The sequence below is a fragment of the Belonocnema kinseyi genome, chromosome 8, assembly GCF_010883055.1.
Source record: "Belonocnema kinseyi isolate 2016_QV_RU_SX_M_011 chromosome 8, B_treatae_v1, whole genome shotgun sequence".
Taxonomy (NCBI): domain Eukaryota; kingdom Metazoa; phylum Arthropoda; class Insecta; order Hymenoptera; family Cynipidae; genus Belonocnema; species Belonocnema kinseyi.
Window position 1 is genome coordinate 62734179 of NC_046664.1, and position 12952 is coordinate 62747130.

Sequence of the window (12952 nt, forward strand, 5' to 3'; positions counted from 1 at the left end):
AAAATTGTGAATCACCTGCGTGGGTTTTAGGCTGGGTGCATTTCCGAGAAAATAGGAGAAAATTACTTAAATTTTCTGAAATTTCTCGGATTTTCCTACAGTCTCATGTGAATGACCCTTTATACTCACTTGGACGTACGTGGCATCCACCATCTGTGCAGTTTACCCAGTTTCGGTCGAATTACCTTGTGGCATTTGTGCCACGTATTTTTACTGAAAAAGGACCTGAAGAATTCACAATTTTAGATTAAACGGTCTTCTTAATGCGTGTTAATAATTCTTATCGAAGGACTTAAGTGGTTGTCCTTAACAAAAATGGGATCATCACAAAGTGTTGAGATTCCTGGCGGTGGTACAGAAGGTTATCATGTACTCCGGGTAAGACCTGTCAAAATCACTTAAACTAATTTCAATAATGTCCTTCGTCATCTGAAAATATAGATGATTTCATTATTTTAACAGGTTCAAGACGGTTCTCCAGGTCAGAAGGCCGGTCTTGAAGCTTTCTTCGATTTTATTGTGGCTATTGGTAACACTAGATTGGTAAGTTTATAGAAAGTGAACTTTTTTCTTAACAGATGCGTCAAACGAATTTGTGTAAAACATAATAATTAAAAAAATTTTTTAACTTTTAGTTCAGAAGTAAACTTTACCTTCTCACGAGATTTTTTATTTTACCAGTATTTAAGTTTAGATGGTTCTTTAGTATCTTTTTGGTCAAAAGTCATAATTTCTAAAGTTGAAACCAACCAAAGAAATGTAAACTTGAATAAAAGATTGTTCAGAATTTATTGGAATATTATAGTTTTTTTCTTATTTTTTTTGTGAATACACTCAGGTTGATGATTTACTTTGTTTTTTGAACAGGACCAAGATAACGATACATTGAAGGAACTTTTGAAAAATGGAGTAGATAAGGAATTACAGCTCACTGTATATAGTAGCAAAACGCAAGTGGTTAGGCAAACTGTTATTGTACCAAGTTTAACATGGGGTGGCCAAGGTTTACTTGGAGTTAGTATACGATTTTGCTCCTTCGAAGGAGCCAATGAAAACGTCTGGCACGTTCTCGTAAGTTAAACGTTGCATCTATTTTTATTAAGATTTTAACGATCAAGCTTAAACTGAAAGATTAAAGAAAATAACTAGCGCTCTGCATTTGACTGGTTAAACGTTTAAACAATTCGAATAATTCCAATTTTTAACCGATTAGAGATTCAATATGTGGAAAAGTTCGTTTGGTTATTGGGAATGGTTAAACTGCGATACGCCACCTGGTGCCAAAAATCCGAACTAGAAATAATAGGTACGATTTTAAAGTTGTACATTAATTTTTGTATAAAAGTGTTTTAACGATTTTTGTTGTGGAGTTTCAAGTATTTATTTGATACTAAACATAAGTCTTTATCGGAAACAAAGGGTTGTAGGTGGAATTTACATCTTGCAGACATTTTCAGTTGAACAACTGCGAATATAAATTAATAATGATTTGTAAAATTAAAATGTTCTTTAAGATTTAAAAAGTGAATAATAATTAATTTTACAAGAAGATTCGAAATCAATTGGAAAGTCTTATTAGTTAAAAAATGTAAAAGTCCGATTGAAACCTGATAAACTTTTTTCAATTTTTAATTAACTTCAAAATAATTTATTCATAAATAAGGGCTTTTATTCAATTTCAAATATTATTTCAGTCTAAAATATCCCATTTTTAAACCATTCAATTTGAAATTTTTTAATTCAGAAAAATAAGAATTACCTATTATTTAGAAATGTCTTACTGTTCATTTAGAACCTGTGATTATAGTTAAATATTAAAAACTAAATTTTGAACGTTACATGTTATTTGTTCTATTTAAAAAATTTTAATTTTTAAGTCACATTTTTTAACTTCGACGTATTAATAACAATTGACTATATATTATTCTTTTTAAAAATCAAGGAAGTTCAAGAAATATTTAGAAATTTTGAAAAAATTCAGTTTAAAATTTGAAATGATTTGAAATCATTTAAGGGCATGTGTTACTTACAGCTCCCCCGGCTTTTTTCCACAAAAAGGAAAATTTTTAAAAACTGAATTCGGAGATGCTATGAAATATCATAACGGACGTCCCCGGACTCTTTTGAGGGATAATAACAAATAAAATTATTGTGCTTAATAAAAATGTTATGCATATGTATTATTTTGAGGTTACGTCGTCTTCCGTCTCTGCCTTTCCCATAATCTGAAAATTATTTATGAAATAAACTTTTTTGATTGTCTGCAAACAAGGTTAGTTCCGGGAGATTAGTTACTATGTTGATTTGTAAGTCCAAAGTTTCCGGCCAAAAATATTGTGTAGTTTGGAAGTAACGCTCGGGTGAATTATAACACACATAACCTCGAAATATACACGCACATTTTTAGCAATATCAAAATTTTTTTATAAAAAAACGCAAAAAAAAGTATGTGGGGACGTCCGTTAGCATGTTCGATATCATTTCCCAAATTTTTGAGACAAAATATTTTTTATTCTAGAAAAAAAGCCGGAGGAATCTAAAACTGGTAAAATAGACAATTTTCTAAGTATCCCATACCCTTAAACAACCGCCAAAATATATATTTACAAAATTAACAAAAATGATTGTGGAAGATTTTAAGGAAATTTGTTTAATTTGGCAGAGTTAAAAAAAATTGAGAAAAAAAAATTAATTTTAAAGGATGTTTAGAAGTTCTGAAATGATTTAAAAAATAATTTTTAAAAATGTAAACAACATGCAGATCTTTCAAGATTTTCAAATAAAATATGGAAGCATTTTACGGGTTTTTAACCATTGAAAGTATAAATAATTTCACTTTTAATTTAAGAAGTGTTTGGTTTATGAAAAAATGTAATCGTTCAATTTTCAATATTTCTGGCTTAAAATTGCTTTAAATGATACAATTTTGAAAATTTTCAAATAAATTGATCGACTCTTCAATTTAGACTTTAGAGATATGAAAATGATAGCGTGGAATTACATTTTTAGAACTGAATCTGAATCTTTGAACTATACAATTTATTTAAGTTAAGCAATTTATTTTGCATCTTAACTGCATTTAATTAAAAAAATTTCAGTTTAAAAGTTAGTAGCATCCATTTTATATGTGTAAATTATTTGAAAAGTTTGAAATTCAAGAGTTCCACTTTGAGTGCTTTTATTTGCAGCTTAGTTTTTATTAATTCAAACGGAAACATTTTTAGCCTTAGAGTTCGATTATTAAAATTTCATTGACCGTGAAAAATTGTTACGACCCGGAAAATGACAAACCTATTTGAGAAAAATGTGTTTTTTCACTGTATTATATGGAAATTCTATCTAAAACTATTTGTTTTTTATGAAGATTTGTTTTTAGTATTCAATCATTGTTTTATACTTCCATAAACTATCGTAAAAAACACTTTTATGCACAAATTAATGTACAACTTTAAAATTAGACCTACTCTTTCTAGTTCCAGTTTTGCGCACCAGGTGGCGAAATGGTAGACCACCATTCCCAATACTTTTCATCGTTTTCAACTTTTGTTTTTTATTTAGACTAACTTTGCATAGTTCAGTTTTCAGGGCAATATCCAAAATCAAAAGATATGATTTGAAACAAACTGAAGTGGGGTTTAAAATTTTTCAAATTTCGGAGTACACACCTTTTGTATGTCGATCCCCCGCTCCAGTTACAAGAATAGGGTGTCTACCTTACCTGGAAAACCTGGAATTATCAGGGGATTTGTATGCTTTATTTATTTTTAAATTGCAATATAAAATTGAATAAAAATGATTCTTAATTTGTAAAAGTAGATTTATATTAATGTATTTAACTTTAATATGGAAATACTTGTTTGGAAGTTAAAGTCAATTTAGAAAATCAATTTTTTTTTTTTGAAGAATCATTTTAATTGAAAATTTATCTCTGTTTGAAAAATGAACTATTTTACAAAAAAAAAAAAAAACATTTTTTTTCTTATCGGAAATTAATTTTTTAACTGACAATATAATTATTCTAGATGAATATTTCACCAATTTAGTTAAAAATTCATCTCTTTGGTGGAAAATTCTTTTTTTTTTTTAATGCAAATTTAATTTCAATGTTGGGCTAAAAATTTTTTTTTGTTGAAAATTCGCCTTTTTTGGTAAAAAATTAATATTTTTTGTTAAAAGTTCAACTATTTTAATTAAAGATTCATCATTTTAGTTGGAAATTAATTTTCTTGTTTGAAAATTAATTATTATTTTTTTAACTGAAAATTTAACTATTTCATTTTTGGTTAAAAATTGATCTTTTTAGTTCAAAATTCAACTGTTTGATTAAAATTCTTGCTTTTTTAGTTGGAAATTTAACTATTTCGTTGAAATTTCTTATATTTGTTTGAAAATTGTATTTTTTAGTAGAAAATTAATCCTCGCGTTTGAACATTATTATTTTTGTTAGAAAATTAATCTACTTTTTTGAAAATTTATCTTTTTGGTTGAAAATATAGCTACTTGGTTGAAAGTTAAATTCATTTGTTAAAAATTCATCTTTTTATTACAAAAATTAATTTATTCCAGATGAAGATTAATCGTTTGAGTTCAAAATGCATTACTTTGATTGAATTTTTGTTGTAGGAAAATTAATTTTTAACTATAAATTAAACTTTTCTATTTTTGGTCCAAATCTGATGTTTTAGTTGAAAATTTAACATAATTGGTTGAGCAATTGTATTTTTTCATCAAAGAATATATTTTAACATAATTTCTCGTTTAAAAAATGCGAAATATTTCAATGGGTCTGTGCTATAAAAACATATTACTGGAAAAAAACCTGGAATTGTCCAGGAATTTTTTCCCAGAATTTGAGTAGACATCCTGAAGAAGCCAAAAAACCATTTTTGAATTCTATCGATAACAGGATTCATTGGCCGAAATACTTTAAAAATCGGAAATAGTTAAATTCCAAGGTAAAAAAATTATTTTTTAACAAAAAGAGGAACAAATTTTAAACAACATAGTAAAATCCTCAACCAAAACCAAATAATTTTTATGAAAGAGTTGCATTTTCAACCTGAAATGCAATATTTACATTTTGAACTAAAAATATTTATTTTGAACCAAAAAAATAAGAAAGTTTCAACTAAGAGATTAATTTTCAACTAAGAGATAAATTTTCGACTGAAATGATAATCCTGTTTTGAAACAAAATAGTTACATTTTCTAATAAAAATGATAAATTTCGAACCAAAAATGGAATTGTTAAGGTTATATTAAAAAAGTTGATACTTAGCTAAGAATTGGTTGATATTTCTGAAAAAAATAGTTTAATTTTTAATTAAAAACAATATAATTCAACCCAAAAAATTCCACTATATAGTTAAGTCTTCAATCAAAACAAATTAAGTTGCAAGCAAACAGTTGTATTTTTAACCAAAAAATATTCATTTTCTACTAGAAGAGTTCAATTATCAACCAAGAAAGAATTTTCAGTAAAGAAGGAATCAAAATTTCAACCAAATTGTTGAATTTTTTATAAAATAGTTGAATTTTTTAAATCGAAAATGTGATTTTTTAACCAATACTTGAATTTTGTAACAAAATAGTTAAATTTTCAATTAAAAGAGACGAACTTTCAACAGAATATAGCATTTTCCGTTTAGGTTAATCCTAAACTAGTAAAAAAGAGGTGAGTCTTACGGGAAATTCCATAATGATGAACAGTTCGAAATTAGTAATCAAATATTTGAATTTTCATGGCAATAATTACATTCGGACCTAAAAATTTGTATTTTAAATCGAAAGAGATAAAATTTCTAGCCAAAGAGATGAATTTCCAAAGAAGAGAGTTTAATTTTCAATCAAAAAAATTTTTAAGTCAAGAAAGACGAACAATTTTAATTAAATTCCCGAATATTCAACAAAATATACATATAATTTTGAACTAAATAGTTAAATTTTAAACCCAAAAAGACGAATTTTGAACAAAACATTTGAATTTTCAAGCAATAAGGATAACTTCTTAGCAAATTTGTAACATTTTTAGAAAAATAATTAAATTTTTAATTAAAAAAGATGAATTCTCAGCAAAAAATAATACTGGTTAATTAAATGAAAACGAATTAGCTCAAAAATAAAAAGTTGTATTTTCTTGTTGGGCTCTATTAATTCAGTTCGCATTTAAATGGAAAGTGGGAAAAGTGTCGAATAGGTTAAAGAGACGTAACGGAAAAAAGTCGTGGTGCCTGTGATAAATGAAAACCTAATTTTCTACCAAATTGTTGAATTTTCAAGCCAAAAAGAGGATTTTTCGACAAACCAGTTGAATTTTCTTGCCAAAAATATTAATTTTCAGTTTAAAAAATTAATTTTGAATTTAAAAAACGAGTTTTCAACAAAGTAGTTCAACTTTTAAACAAAGCTTTGAATTTTCTACATAAAAATGTGTATTTTCAATGAAGAATGTAGTAGTTGATAGTCAACCAGAAAATATTTTAATTACACATAAAAACTAGAATTTAAATAGAAAAGATGAATTTTTCTCAAAATATTTTAATCCCTAACTAAAAAAGATTAATTTTTGAAATGAAATGGAATCTTTAACACAGAAGTTAGTTTTCAACCGAAACAAATTAATTTTTAACCAAAAAAAGGATGCAATTTCTACAGGAGAGATCAATTTTAAAACCAAACAGACGAATGTTTAACAAAAAAGTTAAATTTTTAAGCCTTTTGAAGAAGTTTTAAGGTTCTATATTGAATGTAGAAAAACGAGAAAAAGAGGAAAGACTATGAAGCCTGCCATAAATAAATAGGAACTTTGGAAATTGATAAACGAAAGAATAATAGTTTAAATAAAGTTTGAAGTTCATTTTCAATACTTATAAAATATTAGGTTAAAAAATTGAAAACTTTTCTTAGAAGCTAAATTAAATTTTCTACTGTTGAGCAGCGTTCTAGACCCTGCATTGTAGTTTGTTATAATAAAAAAAATTAAGTTAAAAACGATGGAAAGTTTAACCGAATGAACTTTTCTACTTGCTAAATGTCTAAACCGATAAACGTAGAAATTATTCGAATTGGCTCAACTTGTAACCGGTCCGGAAGACTAAAAACAAAATTTGACTTTACATTTTCTGAAGGAAGTACATCCGTCTTCGCCAGCTGATTTGGCTGGATTACGATCATTCACGGATTACATAATCGGCGCAGATTCTGTTCTGCACGAAAGTGAAGATCTCTTCAGTTTGATCGAAGCTCATGAGTCTCGACCGCTGAAACTTTACGTTTATAACACCGACGATGATTCTTGTAGAGAAGTGACGATTACACCTAACAACACATGGGGAGGCGAGGGAAGGTAGAATTTTTGATGAAATTTAATAGAGTCTGATTTAAGTTCTTAAATGAGATTTGGAGTCTAATTTCTGTAATGCTATTTATTTTCAGTTTGGGTTGCGGCATTGGATATGGGTATCTACATCGTATTCCCATCAGAAATATGTCAGACATCAAACCCGTCCATTCTTACTTGGTATGTCTTTCGGTTTCAGTATTAATTACAGGCTGGCCGCAGGTCAGAAAGAAACCTGAAAATCAGGGAAAGGTCGTGGAATTTTGTTGGCCCGGGAAAGTTGAGGAAAAGTGAGGGATTTTGGAAACAAAATAGAAAAAGTCAGACAATTGGTTGAAGAAGCATTTTAAGTAACTGTAGATAATAATCAGGGCTGTCATACACTTACTTTTAGTGTCTTTATTTTTGGAAATTACTTCAGGTCTATACCAATTTCTGAATTTTTTTGATTTTTTTTACATGTTTTAGGGCACCGTCACCGTCAACCAATTATCGATCAAATGGTTTTAATTTTTGTTGGCTTGTAGCTTGAAGTGTGCTCTATGTTGGAATAAAAATGTAAATCTTTTACATTTCACAAAGAAGTTAAGAAAATAGAATTGAGAAATCTTATTTCCCAAGGAAATTGTGAATCAAATAAAAAATTATGAAAATTATGCTGAATAAATATTCCGCTCGCAAGTTTGAGCGCACCTAGGGCGCGCGACTGTTGGTTCTCGCGCTTCGCGCTCGACAGTATATTTCTCTCGCGCTTCGCGCTCGATAATGTATTTACCTCGCGCTACGCGCTCGACTTTTCTGCACAGACTATTTAAAACTAAAGGTGAAAGTAGCGACAACAGTAATTTAATGATTGTGAATTATCTTTTGTTAAAGCTTCTTCGGCTTTAACGAACATATTCTCATCACGTATCTTGTGCTTCGCACTCGAGTTTATCCTTGAAATTTTATATCATTCCCATAAATGTATATTATTATAATTCGTAACTTGCATTGGTATTAAAACAGACGACATTTCATTGTCCCGTTTAAAAAAATTTGAAAATATGTTTTGCAATTCATTTTGAATTCACCCTAAATTATTATTAGTTTATCCTAAATTTTTTTACATTCTTCTAAATTTACTCAATTCTATTCATTCGATAAAGTTTTTTCAAGTTTTTATTTCATTCATCTTGAAGTCTTTAAAACTCACCCTAAATTTGGAGGCCTTTGATCAAATTCTTTTGAAGTTTCTTTAATTTTTCCCCAATTAGTTTTAAACTCATTTTGGAATTTATTGAATTATGATTGCACAAAATGTAGAACTGATTTATTTTGAAAGTGGTTAGTTTAAATAAGTTTGTTTTGGAAATGTTATATTACAATTTTTTTAAACTAATTGAAAATGGTACATTTCAGTATTTTTTCAAATATTATATTTATTTTATAAGATATTATCTTGAAACTACTCATCTTCTACGTTTTTAATTTTTTAAAGAATGGTTGCGTATCAAATTCCTTGATTCAAAAAGTGCGCTTTTAATACTTTGAATCATAATTTTGGTTTATTTTTCATGTTTTGAATTTGAAAATATAAATGAGAAAAAAGACTTTTTGGATACTAAAAAACTGGTAAATTTTGGTATGCTAAAAGTTAAAAAAACGGCCTGTCGTATGAATAAAATAGGTGAAGGGAATTTTGTAGCTACGTTTTGGAACATACGCCCTTATGAATATTTTAATTTATCTTCTGCTGTTTCTCCAAACAGTCAATTTCATTATTTATAATGTTATTTTTTACGATTAAAACGAAAACCACGCGTTTTATCAAGAAATTATTTCAAAAAAAAAATTAATTTTTTTTTGATTAAACAACCTTGCTCTTATATCTTGTGTCATTTTACCAAAAATGTAATTTTTTATTTTTAATGTTGTTATTCACGATTAAAATAGAAACTACCAATCATATAAAAAAACCTTTAATAAAAATTGTTGTTCTCTACTGTTTTTTTTATAAATAAAAAAAAACTACGTGTCCTATAAAAAAGTGATTAATAACAAATTTGTAGATATTTTTCGGGTGTATAATGTTTGTCTCATAATTTTTTTCCTACCTTGCATAGTTTGACAACAAAATACAATTTTTTATTACCTTTTGTTTGATCAAAATTTGAATTATCAATTTTTCGAAAAAAATTCAAAAAGTTGTTATGATAATCTTGTAGGGCTTTCGAAAATTAACATTTTACTTTTCAAGTACTATGAAGAAGTGTATAGAGAATTTTTGAATCATGAAAAAACGTGGTCTCAAAAACTTTCAAAATACGCTCACTTTTAGAGTTTTCATCCAAAGCGACTGACCAACGAACTTGGTATTTAGCTTAGGGCACTAAAAGAGCGTATCAAAGGCCAATCTAATAGATTATTTGGTTCAAAATTTATCGTGCTCATAGACAGCCAGACATAAAGACAGACACATTCGTAAAAACCTGTTTTTCGGATTCAAGGGGTTTCAAAACGTGAATTTTACACAAATTTAATACCTTCTCTGATGAGAATGTATTAACATGAAAAAATAACAAATTATTAATTAAATTTTTTGAAACCCCACACACGAGACGAAAAAGAAATTAAATGACAAAAGTTGTGATTAGAATGTGCCCACGAAGCGGACAGATTTTTTTTTTTTTTTTACTGTTAATCATGTTTTTCATGATTAGAGCCAAAACTATACATCCTATAAAAAAGTGGTTGATAACAAATTTGGCGATCTTTTTCAAATGCATAATTTTTGTCTCTTCATTTTTTACCGTATTTTGCATAATTTGGCCATAAAATGTAATTTTTGGATTTTCCATAATTTTGTATGCTGTCAAAATATGAAATTTTGATTTTTCAAACAAATTCGAAAAATCATTATGACAATCTTGTCGGGCATTCAAAAAGCAACATTTTTCATCTCTTGATTTTTTTCATATCGTGCGTTATTTGGCCTAAAATGTTCATTTTCGTGTGTTTTTTGGAATTTTGAAAATGCTATAACTCTGGTAATTTTTGAGATTATGAAAAAAGTCGTGGAGATAAATTGTTCAAATTTTTGAATACTATGAATAACCATACAGAGAATTTTTGAATTTTTGAAAAAGTGGTCTAAAAAATATTCAAAATGTGCCCACTTTTTGAATTTGTATCCAAAATGCTGGCTAACGAACTTGACCTTTAGTTTAGGACCCTAAACGAGTGTACCAAAGGCCAATCTAATAGATTAATTTTTTCAAAAGTTATCGTGTTCACAGACAGACAGGCATACATACAGACAGACACATTCGTAAAAAGCTGTTTTGCGGATTTAAGGGGTATCAAAACGTGGACATTTGATAAAAACTGGGACAAAAAATTAATTTTCATCAAACTAGTTCCACTTTAAACTAAGTAGTTGAATTTTCAACTAAAAAGGATAAATTTTCAATGACAAAATGGAATTTACATTTTTAAGCAAAATGATTAATTAAAAAAAAGAAGGAATGTGCATTGAAATTTTTAACTATTCAAGTACAGAGATAAATTTTCAACTGAAATTATGAATCTTCAAAAAAATTTTTTTTTTTAGAAAATGATTAAAAAATTAAATCAAGCAGTTGAATTTTTTACTAAAAATATATATATTTTGAAGAAAAAATGGAAAGTTAAATAATCATAAAAAACTTAATTTTAAATCAAAAACTTTTGAATAGATTTTAACAATTGTATGGGGTTCTAAATGATTTGAAGAAATTCTAAGGTATTTTCTAGAAGATTTAAAAGAATTTCTCAAGATATAGAACGATTTTATAGGATCTATGAGATTTTAGAATATTTAAAAAAATTCCAAGCGATTTCATAAGATTTGTGAGGCTTTCAGTGATTTTAACGGGTTCTAAAAGCTCTTTAGGTTTTTAAATAAATTGTATAGGATTTCAGGAGTAATTAAAAAAATTCAAGTCACTTTACGGGATTTTATAATTTTTAATGGATTTAAAAAGAATGTATTCACATAAATTGAGGGATTTCAAAGATTTTCAAATATTTGAAGGTATTTCCTAAGATTTAAAAGAATTTTAAAGAGTTTAGGATATTTTATATGAGTGCAAGTAATTTTCAATTCATTTTAGTAATTTAATGGGATTAGAAAGGGTATTAAATATTTTAGGGCAGTTAAAAAGATTCCAAGGCGCTTTCAGTAGCTTTGAAAAATGTCAAAGTATTTTAACAATTTTAGGGAATTCTATGAATTCCAAATTTTTTTAGTGATTTCAACAATTTGAAGAACTTTTAAAGGGATTTGAAAATCTCTCAAGGTATTTTAATCAATTTTCCAGAATTTTGGGAAATAACGTTAGATTTCATAAAATTTTACGTAGAGTTTCAAAGATTTTTATAGATTTTTAATTATTTTTTGCAATTGTTCTAAATGTACTCAATACGGTGGATTTTTTGTTTAATTCATCCTGAAGAATTTATAACTCACCTTCAATTATAAGGCGTTCCATCAAATTCTGTTAAATTCTTTTAAATTTGACTGAACTTATTTCAAACTTACTGAATTCAATTAATATTTTCATATAATTTGAAGTTGTTTTTAATTCGCTTGAATTTTTTTTAACTCACCTTGAATTTTTATGAAACTCATAGAACTGTTCTCATTTCCATTGAATTCCTTTAAATCAACTGCACTTTCACTGAAGTTAATCGAATTCTTTACGATTAATTTAAATTCGTTTGAATTATTGTTGATTAAAAAAAAAGCGTTAGACACATTATTAAAGAAGATCAGTCACTTTTTCACACTTTTCAAGTAAATTAGCCCGTGTCAGCTCAAAGAATAATAAATTGAACATTTATAAATTTGAATCTAAATTTGTTTTCTTCTATTTATAAAATCTTTTACATTAAAAATGTTCCAGGATTAGTTTTCTAGTCTTTAAATAGACACGGTCCTGGAAAATGAAAAATTAGTCATGCAAAAATAAGGGAAAGGTCAGGGAATTTTGAAAATAAAATTTTACGGTCACCCTGTAATTATAAAATACTTATCTTACGTTGACTCTTAAACAAGTGCCTTATCATCTGTAATTTATATTAGCAGGCAAACAAACCAAATATTGCAACGACTCAAGTCTCGACTCCGTTGTCAACTCAAATATCAAGTCCAGCTGAGAGCAGTAGCAGTACAGTGACCATTCCTCCAGGATTCACTATACCGCCTACTTACGTACAAACTCAAGCGGCGCCCACTTTGTCGATGGAACCCACTCCATCATTTCAGCCAGTCTTTACATCTGCACAATTAAATCCCGAAATTCCTCCAAGCAGTTCCGTCTTAGTTGACATATCTAGTTCAACCAATTCAACTGCGCATTTGTTTTCCCCACCATCTGCCTACACCTCACCAGGTAAGAAAATTCTCTATTCAGTTTTATAATGCTTTAGCGTGTACATAAAAAAAATTATTACGAGGGTAGTTCAATAAGTCCTTAGAATGACCAACATATGGCGCGCGAATCGCTCCAAATCATCTGTTTTAAGTCAGCACCACTCCCGACTAGATATATGGTGCAGTCACAGTCCACATCTTCTGAGTTTACGTGTTTT

At 27.8% G+C, this 12952-nt stretch overlaps 1 protein-coding gene across 2 annotated transcripts in view; it reads left to right on the top strand.

The window, feature by feature from the left end:
• The first annotated feature begins 28 nt into the window (after positions 1 to 28).
• Positions 29 to 12952, top strand: part of LOC117177918 (Golgi reassembly-stacking protein 2) — a 20599-nt gene continuing 7675 nt past the window's right edge. The window contains exons 1-6 of one of the 2 annotated variants that reach the window (XM_033369024.1): positions 29 to 378; positions 463 to 543; positions 868 to 1071; positions 7128 to 7345; positions 7435 to 7519; positions 12447 to 12753. In XM_033369024.1, the coding sequence (XP_033224915.1) occupies positions 316 to 378; positions 463 to 543; positions 868 to 1071; positions 7128 to 7345; positions 7435 to 7519; positions 12447 to 12753 (958 nt within the window). In that variant the 5' untranslated portion in view covers positions 29 to 315. Of the gene's footprint in view, positions 379 to 462; positions 544 to 867; positions 1072 to 7127; positions 7346 to 7434; positions 7520 to 12443; positions 12754 to 12952 lie in introns of both variants that reach the window. The other variant, XM_033369023.1, reaches the window with a different exon arrangement.